At 34.1% G+C, this 18,861-nt stretch overlaps 6 protein-coding genes across 9 annotated transcripts; 1 reads left to right on the forward strand and 5 right to left on the reverse strand.

Moving 5' to 3' along the window:
- Positions 1 to 162: 162 nt before the first annotated feature.
- On the reverse strand, positions 163 to 1,507 carry Y39A1A.20 (uncharacterized protein). Its single transcript, NM_066956.5, has 4 exons — positions 1,409 to 1,507; positions 714 to 801; positions 360 to 447; positions 163 to 305 (listed from the first exon to the last, which is right to left on the reverse strand). The coding sequence occupies exons 1-4, from the start codon at positions 1,504 to 1,506 to the stop codon at positions 238 to 240; spliced, it is 342 nt and encodes a 113-aa protein (NP_499357.2). The 5' UTR covers position 1,507; the 3' UTR covers positions 163 to 237.
- A 91-nt stretch (positions 1,508 to 1,598) lies between these two features.
- Y39A1A.21 (ATP synthase subunit C lysine N-methyltransferase) lies at positions 1,599 to 7,969 on the reverse strand. Of its 3 annotated transcripts, NM_001392205.2 has the most exons (5): positions 7,903 to 7,969; positions 7,517 to 7,751; positions 3,360 to 3,472; positions 2,491 to 2,662; positions 1,599 to 1,792 (listed from the first exon to the last, which is right to left on the reverse strand). In NM_001392205.2, exons 2-5 carry the CDS (start codon positions 7,748 to 7,750, stop codon positions 1,739 to 1,741), a joined length of 573 nt encoding a protein of 190 aa, NP_001379034.1. In that variant the 5' UTR covers position 7,751; positions 7,903 to 7,969; the 3' UTR covers positions 1,599 to 1,738. The 3 variants fall into 3 exon arrangements, 2 of the variants coding, with proteins under 2 accessions (NP_001379034.1, NP_001299903.1); NR_002375.1 differs by lacking the exon at positions 7,517 to 7,751 and having other exon boundaries at positions 1,739 to 1,792; positions 7,903 to 7,949; NM_001312974.3 differs by lacking the exons at positions 3,360 to 3,472; positions 7,517 to 7,751; positions 7,903 to 7,969 and having other exon boundaries at positions 1,614 to 1,792; positions 2,491 to 2,664.
- Positions 3,560 to 7,975, reverse strand: Y39A1A.22 (Xenotropic and polytropic retrovirus receptor 1 homolog). Its single transcript, NM_066958.4, has 3 exons — positions 7,903 to 7,975; positions 6,852 to 7,487; positions 3,560 to 6,252 (listed from the first exon to the last, which is right to left on the reverse strand). Exons 2-3 carry the CDS (start codon positions 7,485 to 7,487, stop codon positions 4,756 to 4,758), a joined length of 2,133 nt encoding a protein of 710 aa, NP_499359.3. The 5' UTR covers positions 7,903 to 7,975; the 3' UTR covers positions 3,560 to 4,755.
- Positions 7,976 to 8,707: 732 nt separating this feature from the next.
- On the forward strand, positions 8,708 to 9,468 carry mrpl-12 (Mitochondrial Ribosomal Protein, Large). Its single transcript, NM_001379914.3, has 3 exons — positions 8,708 to 8,783; positions 8,832 to 9,032; positions 9,091 to 9,468. The coding sequence occupies exons 1-3, from the start codon at positions 8,714 to 8,716 to the stop codon at positions 9,339 to 9,341; spliced, it is 522 nt and encodes a 173-aa protein (NP_001366927.1). The 5' UTR covers positions 8,708 to 8,713; the 3' UTR covers positions 9,342 to 9,468.
- On the reverse strand, positions 9,416 to 12,483 carry W09D10.5 (N-acetylgalactosaminide beta-1,3-galactosyltransferase). Of its 2 annotated transcripts, NM_066960.8 has the most exons (8): positions 12,301 to 12,483; positions 11,456 to 11,568; positions 11,334 to 11,401; positions 11,172 to 11,283; positions 10,900 to 11,110; positions 10,513 to 10,617; positions 9,641 to 9,915; positions 9,416 to 9,597 (listed from the first exon to the last, which is right to left on the reverse strand). In NM_066960.8, exons 1-8 carry the CDS (start codon positions 12,342 to 12,344, stop codon positions 9,560 to 9,562), a joined length of 966 nt encoding a protein of 321 aa, NP_499361.3. In that variant the 5' UTR covers positions 12,345 to 12,483; the 3' UTR covers positions 9,416 to 9,559. The 2 variants fall into 2 exon arrangements, with proteins under 2 accessions (NP_499361.3, NP_001370973.1); NM_001382991.2 differs by lacking the exon at positions 12,301 to 12,483 and having other exon boundaries at positions 9,417 to 9,597; positions 11,456 to 12,281.
- Positions 12,477 to 17,138, reverse strand: W09D10.4 (Protein phosphatase). The gene is made up of 6 exons (NM_066961.6): positions 16,950 to 17,138; positions 16,344 to 16,592; positions 15,566 to 15,742; positions 15,373 to 15,467; positions 14,490 to 14,732; positions 12,477 to 13,483 (listed from the first exon to the last, which is right to left on the reverse strand). The coding sequence occupies exons 1-6, from the start codon at positions 17,026 to 17,028 to the stop codon at positions 13,334 to 13,336; spliced, it is 993 nt and encodes a 330-aa protein (NP_499362.1). The 5' UTR covers positions 17,029 to 17,138; the 3' UTR covers positions 12,477 to 13,333.
- Between the last annotated feature and the right edge of the window lie 1,723 nt (positions 17,139 to 18,861).

The following is an 18,861-nucleotide window of genomic DNA, read 5'->3' on the forward strand; positions in this document are numbered from 1 at the left end:
GTGGTACTGTAGGAATACTTTAATCCTACACTGTTCACTGTTGAAAACTCAAAACTTATGTTTAAAAAGTGAGCGTGTCCTAATTTTCCAAAAACCTGGTATTCCTAAATTTCAACGCTATTTTTCTTATTTTTTGTTATCAAATTGTCTGTTAAAAAAAATAAGGTATTTCTATTCTTTATTATTAAATGCTGTTCCAAAAACAAAAACAATTGAAATTTAAAAAAAAAGCAAAAATTATTGAGGAGCCGGCGCCGTTGGAGCTGGTTCTTCTTTCGACATAAACGGAAACCACAATCCTTTCCCTGAAATTTCTCATATTTTTCTTTTCCTTAACCAAAAAAGAATCATTAATTTACCAAATTTCTGTCTTTCCAAAACGACTGCATTCTGCTCCACACGATACTGTTCGAATTCGTTTTTCGACATTGTCATGTACAGGTAACACTGAAAAATTAATATATTGATTTTATCGATTTTTCGAAAAATTGAACGAATTTTTCTGAAATTTCGGTGTTTTTTGCTATGTGGCCGCGAATAGTAAAAACTCGGCCACAAATTTTTTTATTAGATTGAAAAAAAAACGGTTTTTTAAACGTTTTTTTAAAGTTTTGAAATTTTTGAAAAAAACTTTTGAATAAATTTTTTAAATTGTGTTGAAAACGGTTATTTAACAAATAAAATTTAAAATTATTGTCAAACTGCACACGAACCGAGTGTAGAACTGGAGCCACCATTGCCGACGAGCAGAGACCAAAGACAAGATATAGATGAGCACTTGGGTAGCGGAGAAGGAAACGACTGCAAAAAAATTTAATTTAAATTTTAAAATTTTCTGCAAATTCTAACGAAAATTCCAATTTTCAAAAAAAAGTGGTTTTTTCAAGCTTCTAAATATTTTCAATTTTTTTTTAGAATTTAGAGAATAAAAAATGAATATTTTTGCGAAAGTTTTGAAAAATTCGATTTAAAAAAAAATTAATTTTTTTTAATGTCTAAAAGTTTTTTTCCGGTATATTTTTCTACATTTTTCAAATTTTGGCGATAAAATTTCAATTTTTAGCATTAAATTGTGGCATTTTTAAAGATTTTTCCTCGCAATCCAATTTTTTTGAAGTCAAAAAAAATTTTCTTCAAATTTGCAATTTTTTTAAAGCTTTTGCTCCAAAATGTTGAAAATTTTCAGATTTCGGTAATTCGAAATGTTTTCTACAAAAAATTATGTAAAAAACTGAAAAAAAGGTTGATTTTTTTAATAAAAAGAATTGCAGTTTTCTGTTTTTAAAAATTTTTAATTTTATATTAAATAACTACAAAAAAGTTGTTTCTATTTTATTTATTTTTTGAATAAAAATTTCCGAAATTTTCTGCAGAAAAGTGTCTATTTTTCAAAAAAATTAAAACAAACCGAACAAAAGCTGGCGGAAACCTCTGATTCTGTTGATAATATGTGGCTCGAGTGCGGCTGAAGCTCACAAGAAAGCTGTTCGACGCTTTTAAAAACATTCTGAAACAAAATTTTCCTGGAATTCAGAATATCTCGGTAGGTTAAAGGGATATTTCATCGGAAAATCTCGAAATTGAATTGTTGATTAAAAATGTCAAAATCGGTTTTGATATGAAAATTTAGATTTAAAGAAAAGGACGACAGACAACAAAATTGAGCGAAAAATCTAAAAATTAAAAAAAAAGAACTAAAAATTATTATACTTCGTCACAAATGGCTTATCAGATCCCTTCAGTTTCTCTTGTAGACCCAAACAGCGTCGATTCCTTCTCCGATTTGATGCTCCTGGAAAAAATGAAATTTTAAAAAAAACTTTTATTTAAAAAATAATTAATTTTTTTCTCAGTTTTTACAATTTTTTTTTATTAATTAATGAAATTATTTGTTCAAATATGTTCACTTTAATTTGAGAACTTTTTAAGCATAAATTTTTTGCAGTTTTTTTTAATAGAAAATTTCAATGTTTAGAAAACTTCGAATTCTCCAAAAAAAAACATTTTTTAAAGGATTTTTTTTTTTTTTAAATCATCGTTATTTCAGTTTTTACAGCATTTTTTGTTAAAAAAAAAATAGTTTTTACAAAATTTTTTTAATTGAAAATTTTTTATCTTTTTGTTTAGAGATTGTTTTTTAAAATTATTATTTTTACATTTTTGGGGTTTTTTTTCTATTTTTTGTTCATTTTTCAAATTTCCTTGCGATCCTGCACACTTTTTCAAACAAAATCAGTAAAATGATGTAATAATCAGTTTTATTCGATTTTTTAAATTTACAGTGAGGTTTTAATTTTTTAACCATAAATTTGAAAAAAAATTTAGATTTTTTTCAATATTTTTTCTAAAAAAATGTATTACATTTTTTTTCAACTTTCTTTTTGGCAAAATTCGAAAAAAAAATTATTTTTGTAATGACTTTTTTTCGTTTTGAGGTCCAATATCCGGGTTTTTTTTTTGATGAAAATTAATTTTTCAGCCAATTCTTACCAATTTCCATGCATCATTCTCTGGTAACGGGAATCGACACGCAAGAAGATTTGTGTTTGATCGCATTTCACTGAGTTTTGGAACCAAATCACCCATTAAACTCTCGGCTCCAAAGATAACTGCGGTTTGATATGGATTGAGATCAGTTTTGAAGATATTCTTGCGCATAAATCTGAAATTTATTTTTATTTTTAAAGATTTAGGTTTTCTAAAAATGTAAATTTTTTAAATGTTTTCCAAAAAACTTCTTTTTTTTCTGAAAAATTTCAATAAAATTCAGGTCTCAATCAATTTAAAATAGCATTGAAATTGAGTTTTGCGCAAATTCGAATAAAAATTAAAAATTATTAATTTTGAAATTAATAAAATTAATAATAATTAATTTTAATTCGAATTTTTCGCAAAAAAGTCAATTTTTTATAAATTTGAATTAAAACTTAATTTTTTTTTTCGAATTTCGCAGGATTTTTAAGGACTTTTTTAAAGTAAAATTCCAATAAAAATCTTTTTTAAATTATTATTTTAAAATTAATTTTTGTTCGAATTTTTTAAAATTTTTATTCGAATTTTGCACAAAAAGTCCTTTTTACATTTTAAATAAATTTTTAAAAAGTTTTTTTTTTGGATTAAAACTTAGATTTTATTCGAATTTCGCAGAAATTTCAAGCGGATTTTCGAAAATTGAAATTCCGAATTGTTTTTTGGAATTTTTTCGAATTTCTAGGATCTTACAGAATTTTCAAAAACATTTCTGAAAATTTTGTGCACATTTTTTTTGAGTGAATGCTCAAAAAAAAGGAATTTCTAGAGTATTTCAAATTTTTTTTTTGGAATTTTTAGAAATTTCTGATTTTAAGCTGAAAAATAACCTAGTTTCTTTGCCCAATCCCTCCCTTATTGAACGGTATTTTGAATAGGCGACGAGGATCGAATTCAGTTCCACTCCCGTGCTGTTGAACCCTTCCCTGGCACATTGAAGCACCTGTAAATGCTCATTTTAGTCAGTTTTTAGTCTATTTACTACGTTAGTAACTGCAATCAAACACACATATTATCTTCTTTAATACACAATTTATTATATATATATATATCAACTCTCTAAAAATCTTTTAAAAAAATTGCGAAAACATTGAAAAACAACTCGGAGAAAGAGGGACTAGAAACATGAAAGTGACGTCATTGATGAGCACTAAAGCTTTGTGGCGGGGACGATGGAATGAAAAAATGGAATGGCGTGTTTTTGGGTTGAGAAATTGGAGGAAATGATGCGATTGTGCTCTATCGCACAAATTTCAGGATCTCAAAGCGTTTTTGCTACAAGCTACAGAAATATCACAAAGAAACTGAAAAAAAGTTGCGATGTAAAAAATATATATAAATAGATTTTTCAAAATTTCTGTTTCAGACCACCAGCGCATCGCTCCGCCCATTTTTGAACCAATCAGATAGAGTGGGCGGAGTTCGAAGACGCTGATTGGTTCAAGAGTGGGCGGAACGAATCGCTGATCGGCCTGAAACAGAGAAATTGGCACAGATGCAAAATTTCGCGATTTTTCTCGTTTTTTTCTATTTTTTTATTATTATTTTTTCGGAAATTCAAATTTTCTGACATATTGTTTTTTTTCACGATTTTTTTTTAAGTCAAGAAAACCCCCGAAAAAAGTCGTGCAACAGAGCAAAATTGCATTAGCCTCAAGTTAGACTCCGCCCATTTACTGGCAAATATGTCGCGTGGAATTTCAAAAAATTTGCATTTTTGTAATTTTTCAATTTCCGATTTTCCAGCAATTTCCAACACTGAAAAAGCTCAAAATTATATAAAACTTAAAAATTTCAATTCCGCGCGGCAGACTTGCCAATAAGTGGGCGTGGCCTGCCAGCTATTTCCCACCCAGAAAAACCCTGATAATTGGGGGAAAACAACAACAGATATTTGAAAAAAAAAGTAATAACCGAAAAAAAATTGTGTTAAGTGAACCGTGCACACGCTGGGGGAAGGGGAAAGGGGACGGGTAGGCCTTCCACGTAGGCATAAATACCTACACGCCTGCCTACAAAAGGTGAGCAGGCAGGCAGGCAGACATTTTTGCTCACATAGAGGCTCTAGAGGTCAATGTGACCTATTTAAAAGAGGCTTAGGGGCAGAAAATAGGGAAATTTCCGAAGTAACACGAGAAAACATCTACGAAAACTAGATCTATGATTTCAGTATAGTTTCCGTGTAGCCTCGAAAACTCCTGATATTTTGCCCGCTAAACCTCCCGATTAGGTGTTAGTAGTGTCGATGAAAGTAGTAGTGACGACCGGAGCAGCGGCAATCATCCGATTGAACCGATTCTTACGAAGAAGCTGTCTTGAGGCCTTCGCCGACTTCTTCTGCTTCTTGACACGCTCCATGAGATCCTGTCCGCGATGCGTGACCCCATCCATTTGATCCATTTTCGATAGCAGTGACTCCAAATCTCCTTTTCGAATCGGCTTCACCGAGATATCACGCACCGCGCGGAATTGACCACAATTGTTGACATGCTCATTTTCAAGTCGGAAATAGTTCCAGATAAACCGACGGAACACTTCGAATGGTGCGGTTACTGTCGTCAAAAAGTCCGAGTCAAGAGTCCAAGCTTCTCCGAGCGAGACGTTGAGCACCCAAGCCAATCGGAGCACAAAATCCTGAGCGATAGCCATATAGTAATACCATTTACTACCATAGATCATTTCTTCACGCAAGAATCTTGCCTCCTTTGGAGCCCTTGGATCGATTAATCCCCAATCCATGAAGATATCCCAAAGGAAGGTGTAGGTAAAGGACATTATATAGGACAGAATCCAAATGTAGAAAAAGATCGAAGTGGTGTTAGGATCCGTAGCCTCGTAGTACTTGTTCAGGGCTCCACAGGCAACTACAAAGAAGGTCGTGGAATACTTTCCAGCATTCACTAAATGTGGATGTACTCGTTTTGTATCTCTATAACGTCTGAGGCACTGCAGAAAACGGATCATTGCCGGAATTATCGACATGAGGGACCGAAGACCTGCGGCAGAAGCACATTGATCCTTTCCATTCGACAACTCGACACTTCCCCAGGGAACCGATCCAGTGGTAGAGTTGATTCCCTTCACTTCAATCCACCCATTCGAGTAGTCAACTTCTGTAGCGTAAAAGCACACAAAGTACTGAAAGTCTAGGAATGCGGTGGTCAGTGAGTTCATTTGATCTCCAAGCCAGAAATCGGTGAATGTGACGAAATGGAATGGTGATGTGAAGCACTTGTAGCAATGTTTCAGAAGCCAGAATCGAGAATTTCTGTGGAATACCGAGTCGGGTTTGGCGATTGGATTCAGAAGAAGAATCAGACAAACCACCATTAGTGCTAATGGAGGTGCGAATGGTGGAATATGGAGCATATGAGCATATAGATAGGCGAGAACTGCAAAAGACCACAGCATAATCATAAAGGATGCGATTTGCATCAGAGTTTGATATGAGAGATGATTCCTGGGATCTACTTCAAAGATCAGAACGTGATTGACTCCAGCAGCAGCCCAACCAGCCATATTCACACCACAAAGGAAGATTGATAGGAAGAGAAGTAGTGGTCCTCGGAATAAACGAACGGCTACCCATTTTGGTTCTTGAGGTCGTGCTGGGGAGGCGATCCATGTTAGAAGTATTGCAAGGAGCAGGATGATGCTCGCACCGATGAAGAGGCCCAGGGAGAAGGTGGTGAGAGGCTTCTGCTTCTCCGAGAGTGGTGGTACCTGGAAAATTCGATTTTTTCTTCATTCCGGTTTTTTTTTAAATTTTATTTTAGTTTCTAAGTAAATTTTTTATTTGAAATTCACATTTTTTAAAGAAATTTTTATTCGGAAAAAACTGAATATTTTTTTATTTTATTTTTAATTTTTGAAAGATTCGAGTGTTTTTCTCGAATTTTTCGATTTAAAAAAAATTAATTTCCTTACTATTTTAAAAATTTATTCGATTTTAGATCAAATATTGATAATTTTCTAGGTTTTCAATTTTTTTAAAAATTATTTCAACGATTTCAGTCAGGTTTTTGTATTTTCTTTTTTTTTTAAACAAAAATTGAAAATATCACAATTTTTCCCTGGAAATTTTTATTTTGATTAGAAATTTTTTTTTCAGAAAAAATTCATTTTATTGAAATTTTTTATTATTTATTTTCAAAAAAACTTAAAACTACTATTCAGCATTTTCTTAGATTTTTTTTCAAAAAATCTCCGAAAAAAAAAACTGAAAATCGCTCGAAAATTCAATTTTTCATTGGGTTTTCTAAAGTTAATTCTGTTTCGTATAAAATAATCAATTTTCCAATTTTTTCAGCGAAATTTCGAACCTTAAGCCTCTTCATTCCAGCTTGTCGATTTCCAGCCTCCAAATCATTAATTACACTGGTTTCCACATTTGTGATCAGAGTTTCAATTTCTCGATTCAAGAAAAACGACGATTTTTCCACTTTATTAATCCGCCAGTCGAGTCCTCGTTCGTTGCCAGTGAGCTTGTCGTGTTTCTTTAAAATCTTCCGAAATCCGGTAGCATTCAATTGCTGAAAGTTCTGAACCAGCACCAGAGAAAGATAAAACTCGGAGAATGCGAGTTTCAGCTGCTGCTCATTCCGTGTGGTCTCCTTATGGAATTTGTCTTTTCCTCCGAACCTTCTACGGATCCCTGTGGTATCGCTGCGAGACCCAAGAACATCCTTGAACACTTGTAGTTCGGTTTGAAGCTCGTGATGTTTTCCCTGTCCTTCAGCGATTTTTTGCGAGAAGAATAGGTTGATCTTGGTGAGCTCTTGGTCGCACTCGTTGAAAAATTTCTCGTCGAGCCGGGAAATGTGCTCTTCTCGGCGGTCATCGTCGGCGGGAACCTCCATCATATCATCGTATAATAGATTTTTGAGCCGCTCATAGTCAATGTATTGTTTCCGCCACTCGGGCGTCAAGTGGCTCGCTAGTTGCTCGCCGAACTTCATCTAAAATCGGGAAAATGGGAATAACTTACAACACGGCCATCGCCGGAGCCTAAATCAATGAGCGTTCCCTTCTTGTTGCTGTTGCTGCTCGTGGCGAGTGAAAGTGCGCGGGAGACGTTCGCGAGCTGCTCCGTCGTTGCTGGGACGTACGGAATGCAGACGCGTCGCAGAGCGGGCGCCACGAACGGAATTGCGGCCGCCGAGATGGCGAGCGCCGTTGCGCCAGCCACACCGGCAATCACCAGACCTGTGTTCATGCCCATACTGCAAAAAAACACAATCTCGAGGGGAACACTCATTGATTTAAATCATGATTTTTTATTTGTTTTAAAATTTATTATTTTTAAGTTTAAATTATCTTTATTTTTCAAAGGATTATTGTTTTTGAATATTTAAAATTAAAATTCATACCCACCTTTATTCTTCAATCGATTTTCTTCGGAATAAGATGAAGTTTCTCATCAACGATTCAAATTTTCTACCTGAAAACAGAAAAAAAATGTTTAAAACGATTTTCAGGCCTAAAACAGTGCAAAACACTGGAAATATATCGATTTACGCATAAATTGCACTCGACAGAATCAAAATTTAAATTCGTACTTTTCGCGAAAAAGAGATAGACAACGAAATTCGATAAGGGCACATGCGACTAAAAATCGGGAGCTCAGTGCACCGGAAGTGCGCAAGCAGTTGATGATTGCGCAAACGAGTGGCTACTGGCGCGTTTTCGGATGGGTCGGATTTATTTTCTGCAATTTCTGTGCGATTTTTATTAATTTTTTGCGTTTCCCACCGTATTTTCCAACCAAATTTCTGAATTTTTATATAAAATTGTCGTAATTTGCATGGTTCCGACGTTGAAAATCACCAAAACCCAGGTTAAAATTCGTTTTTTAAAAAGGGGGTTTACTTTATAAAGATATGCAATTTTGGAATTTCAGTTTTGCTAATTTTTCGTGGTTTCTTAGAGTTTTTCTATTGAAGATTGTTAAAGATCTTGTAAAGAAGATGTTAAGTCGGTAAACATTGCAAAACTTTTAATTTTCCTCAATTTTCGCTAATTTTTTGCGTTTCTTTATGATTTTTATTTTAAAATTAGGTTTTTCGGGTATCGATTTGTTAATTTTTTAGCTAAAAATATATTACATAAACAAAAGTTTCTTCAAACTTATATTTCTCTCTTATTCCGATTAAAAACTAAATTACCTTTCAACTTCCAGGTAAATATGTTGTCCAGAACACTCCGACCGATCTCCAAGGTGCTCAGAAGCAGCGCGAAGTACTCCCAGGCCGCAGGTAATCTGAAAATTAAGATTTTCCTCAAAATCATATCAAAATTTTCAGGTCTTCCATTAAACGAGGGAAGCCCGGCACCATTGCCATCAGAAGACAGAGCAATCTCCGCAAAAGTCAGCTCGTTGGTTGAAGAAATCGCGAATCTCAGCCTGCTCGACGTCTCCGATCTTAACTGGGCTCTCAAGAAGCGGCTCAACATTCCAGATCAACCATTGATGGCTGCTGCCGCTGCTGCTCCAGCCGCTCAGGGTAAACATTATTTATTATAGTTTAATAAAATTATTTATTTATTTTCATTATTTTTCAGCCGAAGCGGAAGCCGCATCAGACGTTCCACAAAAAATGACATTCACTGTGAAATTAACGAAATTCGATGATACCAAGAAGATCGCAATCATCAAGGAGATCCGTAACGCCATTCCAGGCCTCAATCTCGTTCAGGCCAAGAAGTTTGTGGAAACCGCACCGGTAAATGTTAAGGAGGATCTTGGAAAGGCAGAAGCCGATGAGTTGAAGGCTATTCTGGAGAAGGCTGGAGCTACCATTGAAATTGTTTAATTTTTTGTTCTATATTTCCCTCTTTTCATTTGTTGTGTTCTCATTTTCTTCAAATTTTTCGTAGATAGTGTAGCATTTCTTTTTGTTAAGTTTTATTTTATTTTATGGAAAAATAATTAATTTCAAAAATAATTAAATTTACACCCGGCAAGAAGAGAAATACACGTCCCATGATAGAAATACTATTGGATAGATTCTGGAGAAGCTGCTGGAGAAGATCAAAAATCGGTAGTCTCATTTGAAGAAGTGTCAAGACCTGCAATTTGGGAAAATTACCGGAAGCCTGTATGGGTACAAACCTCCGCGTCCGAATACTTTCAGCGACATTCCGAATTGAAGAACTCGCATATCCTTTTCGGATAATTGGCCGAACGAGATCGCGTGGTCGGAACATTTTCCGGCTTTTGTGGGACTTGAACGGAACAATTTCGAGTCTGGCGCAATTATTTGTTTTGGTGGAAGATCGTTGAATAGTCGGAGAGCATCTTCATCAAATGGATCAGCTATCTGGACACCGTACTTCTCGCTGCAGTCGTAGAGAGCGAAATCCGAGGCTCGCGAGAAGAAAAATCCTCTGAAAATCATGAAATCAAACATTTTTAGAATTTATTCGGGAGTTTTCCAGAAGTAATTCTCTGATTTTCGATTTTTTAGTCTTCAAAAACTTTCGGTAATTTTGCAAATTAAATTTGTTACACTGATGCAAAACTTTGCGATATTTGCCCCAGAATTACGGTACCCGGTCTTGATACGACATTTTTTTGCTAATGTTGAAAGGTCTGCGCCTTTAAAGATTAGTGAAATTTCAAACTTGTGCTGCTGTGGAGTTTTATCGCTTTTTCATTGTTTTCTGCTGATTTATTTTTTAAACATACATATTAACAATCGTGAGAAAAACTATGAAAATAAATGATTTTAATGAAAATTCCACGGAAACCAAAGTTTTCAATTACAGTACTCTTTAAAGGCGCACATATTTTCGCATATGACCAAAATTTGTCGTGTCGAGACCAGGTACCGTATTTTTAGCGCAATATTTCGCGACTCGAAAATCCAAGTAAATAGTATTTTATTAAAATTTGATACACAAGGTGTAGGGTTCCCAGAAATTTAATTATTTTTGCGCGTCAAATTCGCTGTATTGGGTACGTAGCACTAAAAAAAATCTTACTTGCAAGCAGAAAGCTTATCAATTGCTGGATTTGATAGCACAACTCCACCACGAACGGAAATCTTCTTGAAGCTGCTCAGCGGGAAGAGCCAAGAGAATAATGTGCTGGAAAATTGCTGGTTTTTTGGAAAAGCTCGGCCACTGATTTAAATATTACGGGAAAACTAAATTCTGGGAATGCATATTACGCAACACATTTGACGCGCAAAATATAAATATATCTCGCAGCGAAAACTACAGTAATTCATTAAATGACTACTGTAGCGCTTGTGTCGATTTACGGGCCCACTTACTGTAGTTTTCGCAATGAGATATATTTATATTTTGCGCGTCAAATATGTTGCGCAATACGCATTCTCAGATATTACGGGAACGCAAAATTCTAACCTAGTATCCTTCACTTTTCCAAGAACAACTGGTTTTTCAGAATCAAAATTTCTCAGAGTATTTCGAAGATTTGGAACTATCAAATAAGTCTGATCATCGCCCAAAAATGTCCATTGAGCCGGGACTTTTGACGAGAATTCCATTGCATATAAATAATATGTCCAGTAGAAATGGTTAAGGCTGGAATCCACGTGGTACATTGTATAGTTATCTGTAAATTTGAAATTTGAAATTAAAAAGTGCAACAGAGCGCGATTTCGGCCCCGACTCACTTTGAAATTTCTGAAACTTATCGAATAATTTCTGATTATTCGTGAAGAATATCGTCTCCTGACACAGTTTTGCGTACCCATCTGTGATTGCGGATATTATATTTTCTGGCTTCTGTAATACATCGAATTTCACGCACAAATTTTTAATTTTTGGCGACTTACGTGGGTAGCCTTGTGGAGAATGATAACACAACGGAGATTAAAGGATTCCGGTTTTGGTGTGGATTTTTCTGGAAAAGATGAAATTGAATCACAAATTTCAAATAAAAAATGTATATAGATACCATGTTCCATTAAATGAATATGTTTTGAAATATCGTTGTCTCCATCAAATATGAACAAAATACCTATCAGGTAGCCAAGTGAGACGCCCAGCGCCAAATGAATCACAACATCTCTGAAATTGACTTTTTCCCTTGAAACAATGTATGTGAACACAGTAGCAACACATGCCATTCTCTTCCGTACATTATTCTATAAATTTGCGCGTGAAATCTGGTGCATCGGCTCCGATGACGAGGCATATTTTGCCGGGAATTGCCGGAAATAAAATTGAGAGATGGTTTAATGTCATCAAAAGTGGTTTCACGCAATTTTCAAATGGGTTTTTTTTTCAGTTTGGAAAAATTGCGCGTCAGATATGTTGCATTGAGTCCGCAATTCAAAATTGTGCACACACCAACTTCATGCACTGTATTTTACGAAAAAAATTAGCAATTTAAGTTTAAAAATCTATTACGGGAATACAAAATTCTGAGAATACGTATTGTGCAACATATTTGACGCGCAAAATATCTCGTAGCGAAGACTACAGTATATATTTTAATGACTACTGTAGCGTTTGTGTCGATTTACGGGCTCGATCAGCGATATTCCATCTTTAAAAAAACTCGATCCAGTAAATCGACACTACAGTAGTCATTTATAGAAATACTGTAGTTTTCGCTACGAGATATTTTGCGCGCCAAGTATGTTGTGCAATACGCATTCCGAGAATTTTGTGTTCGTGTGATAGCGAAAATAATTTTAAATCACTTCTTCGGCACATAATTATATCAAAATGCATGGCAAATCACGAGGAGACCCAAATTTCGCTTTATTTTCCGCGAAACTCTTTGAAAACTGGTACCTGGGACTTCTGATCCGTGACTTGAAAATATTGATCGTCGTCATTTCCCCATATATCGGTCAAGAAATAAAAGGCAGGGAAAGTGTGTGTTCTCCCGAGAGAAGTGACTGTCTTTCTCTCTTTCTCAGTGATGTGTCTCCTTGTTTATTCGGAGACCGAGAAGAAGGAGAGATCGATTCGACTAGAAAATTTATTGTATACGGAAAAGATAGAGGAGAAAAAAATTGAGGGTGTGCGTGGGTTTTCAGGTGATAAAGAGCAAAAGTACTCCAAAATTAGGGGGAAATTACACTTTTTTTCGTATTTTTTTGGGTTTTTTTTTTGAAATTTAGTAGAAAGATGTTTCAAATTGGATTTTTTTCAGAAAAAAATTATTTAATGCTAAAGATATTATCAATTTTTTGCAAAAACTTTCAGGAAATTTGTTTCTCAACATTAAATTCTGAAGCAATTTTTTTGTAAAAGTTAATCTGGAAAATATGAAAATTTTGAAAAAATTAGATTTTTAGCATAAAAAAACCTCAAAAATCCGGAAAAAAGTGTAATTTGGTTCAAAAATTACTAAAAATCTGGGAAAATTTTCTGTAATTTTTTGCATTCAAAACAATTAAAAAATACAAGAAAAAACAAAACAAAAAAAATTAATTCTCAACTAACTAACCGTGTCAGCAATATAAGACACAAATGACGCTAAGTCACTAGAAAAAAAAACATTATTGATTACCCTTATTACGTGTAAAAAACTCCCGATTACGTGGAAAACGTGGCGTTATCCAATAAAAAAATCTCAAAAAAGGCACAAGTTAGGGGGAATTTCGGGGAGAAAAGGAGCAAAATAGGGAGGAGGAGATCTCAAAAAACGATAATTTTCCCTACTTTAGGGGAGAAAAAGGGAGCGAAAATTGATATTTGGTGATCTTGAGGGGGTGGGGACGTGGAACCTGTAAATGTGGGAGGAGAAGGCAAAAAAAGAAACAAAAAAAGTAATTAACACTACTAATCTAATTCAGAAATTAAAAAAAAACAGAATCTTTTAGGCAATAAGCAGCAAGACAAGTGTAATATCATCTGGTTTTCCGCCTGGCGCCAAGAATCCGTGTTCACGAGCCTTCATTGCAAATGGGCTGTTGTGTTTTGAGTCGAATGCTAATCGACGGGCGGTCAGTGCCAGAGCATTGCATACCTGTAAGAATTGTGTGGGGTTATTGGGAAATTGGGGAAAATTAATTGAAAACCGATATTTCTGCGATTTTTTTATTGACATTTTTTAATTGCATTGCATAAATTTTTTATGAATTTTTTGAAAATTTCAAAATTTCAAAAAAAATTGAATGTTTTTTTTTTGAATTTTTCTGAAAATTTTTAGAAAACAAAAAAAAACGATAAATTACGGTAGCTGGTCTTGACACAACTGAAAGTTTTCATTGCGCGCGCCTTTAAAGAGTACTGTAGGTGCAAATTCCTGGTTTTAATGCAATTTTCTTCAAATTTCAGACTTTTAGAGCGAAGTAAATAGAAAAATGCGATAGAGCTAGGAGGAGTAGGACGACTACCGTACTCATTAAAGGCGCATACTACAAGTTTCGGTCGCGTCGAGACCGGGTACCTTAATTTTAGGTTTTATGCTTAAAATCAACTTTTATGGAAATTATTCATATTTTTCCAAAAGTGAATTTTTAATTTTTTTTTTAACAAAAATCGAAAAAATTTTTTGTTTCATAATTTCCAGTCACATTTAGAAAACTTTCAGAGAGTTCCAAATTTACAATTGTTCGGAATTGTAGGTTTAACACGGAAAACTCGGAGCTTTAGACGTTTTTCTCATACAGAACGGATTTTTTTTTGAAAACAAAACTGAATATTTGTCAGTTATGTTTGATTATCACATATAAAAAATCGAAACCAAAAAATTAACTTTCAGAGGTTTTTTTTTTGAAATTTTGGTTTAAAATTTGCCAGTTTTCGTGCATTTTGCAACAAAAAAAACCAAAATTAACCAGAAAAAAAAACGCTATTTATTGTTTTTTTTTTATTTTTTCAATTAAAAACAAATTTTTTGAAAAAAAAAAAATAATTCCAAATATGCAGTTGCAGAGAGAATTGTTTATTTTTTTTAACAAAAATTTTGAGAATTTATGCATAATTTAAATTAAAAAAATTTTTTTTTTTCAAAATCCAAAAACTCTAACCTCTTGCACATTACTCTTTCCAGCATCAAGAGCTTTCAGCTGATCGAGCACCTGTTGCTCACTAAGATTATCCCATACACCATCAGTTGCTAATAGAATAATATCACCCTTCTTAACAGCCATCTCATCTTTATCAGCCATATCAGCCTTATCACCAATAAATCCTTGATATCCTTCTGGTGGAAGTGTTAATTGGAATGGTGCATTGAAATAATGCACTTGTTCACGACTTTTTGATACAATCTGCAACAAAAAAAAAACAGTTTTTTAAACAAATTTTTATAGGATTTTGGTGCAAATTTGTGGTTTTTTGCAATATTTTGGCTAATTTCCATCATTTTCTTATTTTTCAACTATTCAACTTTTTGATAAAATTGTCAATTTCGATATACTATTATTTCATTTTTTATTCGGCAGATTTTCAAAATTCTAAGCCAAAATTGCCCATTTTTCTTTTTTTAAAAATCATTCTAAACGAACCTATTTTCAAATTTTTCAATCTATTTTTTTTCCAAACTATATTTTAATTTATTTTTAAACAAATTTCGAAATGGTCTGTTAGTTTATTCTACTGGTTTCGAGGCAAAGCTCGCCATTTTTTGGGAAAAAATTTATAATTTTTGTATTAAAATGTATATATAATTTAAATCCGGAACCTTTTTCGCTATTTTAGTAGATTTAGGACATTCTTAAGCTAAAATTTGCCACTTTTAAACTTGTGAAAATAATTTTTTTAAATGAATTTTGTTGGAAATTTAACTTTACACTATTTTTGCCATTTTTTAAAATCAAATTCCAATTTTTTTTTTCGTTAAAAATTTGTAGCTAATTTTTAAGTTTTTAAAACACTCTACTTTAGTAAAAAAAATATCTAAAAATGAACCTTTCCATTGCGAACAACCATAAATCCAGAATCCCCCAGATTCGCCGAATACAACTTTTCTTGATGGACGACAAGAACGCATGCTGTTGAGGATCCTGAAAATTATTTTTTGAAATTTTTTTGAAGAGGATCTATGTCAGTTCCTTTTGCATTCAAAAATTTTCAAATTTCAAAAAAAATCAATTAAACTAACCAACAGGCCTCGGCGCCTCTGCAGATGCTCTGAAAGCATAGTCCAGGAGAGATTCAGGCTTTTGTGGATCGAAATCTCCTTTCTGAACACGTTTTTCACATTCTTTCATTAACCTCCGCGAGAATGCCGATGGATCAATTCCGTATTTTCTCCATCCACCAACTCCGTCAGCAACACCTGGAAAATGTGTTGAAGATTAAAAATTTCGATGCAAAATGTCAAAACTTGACTTTTTCGTGTTTGTGGATTTAGAAAAAAAAAAGTTTTTTTTTTCGAATTTTCCGTTATTTTACTAAATTCTTCGCTATTGTTTCACATTTTTCAAACTAATAATTTATTTGTAAAATTTATTTTTCCAATAATATTTTTCCAAAATTTGCAATTCTTAGATTTTTTAAAATTGTTTTTATAAAAGGCTTTTCGAAAATTTTACCTGAAATTAGAATTTGTCAATTTTTGGTCCAAAATCCAAAAAAAAAATCGGATCGCATACGAAAAATTGAAAAAAATTCAAACGTAACTTAAAAATTCAATTTTACATGTTTTTTTTTTCTAAAAATATGAAAAATGGTCAAAATTTAACAAGACAAACCGGAAAAAATTCTGAAATTATCAAACATAGGTTGTTTTTTATGAAATATAAATACCTTTTTAAAAATTTTTCAAAAAAAATTGAAACATTTGCTTTTTTCTATTTCTCGAAACTATCAAAATCGAATATCCAATTAAAAATTTTTTTTCATTTTCAAATTTTTCGCCGCAATTTTCACCAACTTACCAACTACAAAAGTGTTCTTAAATCGTGAAATAAACCATGCATCATCTCCAAATACTCCTTTATCCAGTACAGTTGATGGTCCATTTAACATATCTTTCGGAAATCCTGCACAACTTGCTATCACATTTTCCACGTGAGCACTCGGAGCTGGCGATGATGGAGATCCTTCTGACGATGGTTTTGGTTTTGATGAGCCACTTGAGAGCCCTCGTCGGCCTGAACTTATCGCTTCTGGGCCGATTGTGGAGCCTGGAAATTTTCAATTTTTGTTGAGAAAAATGGGGTTCCTACTGGGGTTCAAATTTGAAATTTATTTTTAAATTATAACATTTCTCGAAAATTTTTCCAGCTAATGTTACTAATAAATTCAATTACAAAATCCAGGCAAAAAAATGGCAAATCGGTAAGTTGCCGGAATTCAAAAATTGCCGAATTTATAAAAAAAATGTTCTGCTGTACTTTGAGTAAAAATGTTGTAATTTTTGACATAGAAATTCTAGGTCTGAAATTATTTTTTCGCGTTTCAGTTATCAGTTCCTTTTTTTTTTAAACTATGTAATTTCCAAAAAAAAATCCCCGATTTTCGCGTCGGGACCCAAAACTCACCAAGATCTAGAGCAGAAGCCGAGAAAACGGCTCTAACTGCAAGTCGTCCGTATGCGAGTAATCTCACACCGGCCACCATTTTACGATTGTTCACCGGAATTTTAGAAACTTTCGGTTTTGATTACTATATATTGTAGTCGATTCGTCGTGGGAGAGTTAATACATGCGCGTTTGTGCCCGGCCCGACTCCTGAAATTAATCGATAAAATGTATAGAATATTATTACGAGTTCAGAAGAGGGTGGGGGGATCATAAGAAGAATGCATGAACAAAAGTGTAATAAGCTCATCGGGAAAGAGTCAGCAACGGGGTCACCTGATGAGTGAAGACGGGGAAAAAACAACAGAAGTAAGAAAAATGAGAGGAGTTTGAGGGAGGAAGCGTCTGTAATTTCTGATTGATCGATGTTCGGTGAGAGAGAACGAAAATAGAAGCAGAATGGTCAAGAAGAAGAAGACATTAATGCCAGTTTCAGGCAAAATTCTGAAAAAGCAACGCCGCAAAAAAATGTTCACAGCCTATCACGTGGGATTTCTTATAGGCATAACATTAGAGGTTCATTGTAAAGATCAGGAATTTATTTTATGGTAAACTCGGCAATTTGCCGGAAGTTTTCCATTCCGGCAGTTTGCCGATTTGCCGGAAATGTTCAATTCCGGCAATTTGACGATTTGCCGGTAATTTTCAATTTTGGCAAATTTAATTTCCAGAAAATTCGGCGAATTGTCGGTTTGCTGATTTTCCTGAAATTTTAATTTTTGGAAAATTACCGGTTTGCCGGAAGTTTTCAATTCCGGCAATTAGCTGATTTGCCGTGAATTTTCATTTTCGGAAAATCGCCGGTTTGCCGGAAATTTTCAATTCCGGCAATTGACCCAATTTGCCGGGAATGTTCAATTCCGCAAATTGCCGATTTGCCGGAAATCTTCATCTTCGGCAAATTTAATTTCCAGAAATATCGGCAAATTGCCGGTTTGCCGATTTGACTGAAATTTTCATTTTCGGAAAATTACCGGCTTCCCGGAAATTTTCAATTCCGGCAGTATGTCGATTTGCCGGAAATGTTCAATTCCGGCAATTTGCCGATTTGCCGGAAATCTTCATTTTCGGCAAATTGTCTTCTTACCGGAGAAATTTGCCTACTTTTCAAAATAGATGTAGGAACGTTCATAGGATGCGTACAATTTTTGCCGATTAAAATTGAAATTCTGAAAATTCCAAAAAAAAACTTGCAATGTTTGGAAAATTACAGGTATTTCTGAATTTCAGACAACTTTGGGTATTTTAAAGCAGAATTCCCACTCTATATCTATCGCACTAACAACTGAAGTCAAAGAAAAATCAATAAACAACACAGCATGTCGTTGAAAAATCAGAGAATGGGTTTGCATGGCTGAAGAACTATAAAACTAAATAACCAAATAACTAAAGACATGACACCGGGACGAACATGACACCGGACACGAACTGATCTCTCAAGTTTGATCTGAAGATTATTCAAACCGTTCACACACACACGATCAATCGGGTTGCTGGAACAAGCATGGCCATCAATCAATTGGTTGAATAAACTGAATAGTTGATAACAGTGATGACCGAAGATCAATGATGATGTGAAAAAGGACAGAAGAGGTCAAAGTCTGAAATGGGGAACACGCACACACAGCTGGTTGAGGCGGTGAAACTTTTTCATTTTTCTTTTGTATTTTTCACGTAGACGCAAACAAAGTAGCGAGAAAAACGAGAGATAGAAGAAGTGGAAACCCAGATTCTCTTTGGATGACGTCATTGACACAGAGAATGTGTTGAACCCCAAAGCCTTGAACTTTACGGGTTGTGGCAATGTTTAAGCTGTCCAGGCATTGCGGAATGCCTACAGGCGTGCCTAGAGACCTTTCGGGTAGGATAGTAA

Source organism: Caenorhabditis elegans, chromosome III, assembly GCF_000002985.6.
Source record: "Caenorhabditis elegans chromosome III".
Lineage (NCBI taxonomy): Eukaryota > Metazoa > Nematoda > Chromadorea > Rhabditida > Rhabditidae > Caenorhabditis > Caenorhabditis elegans.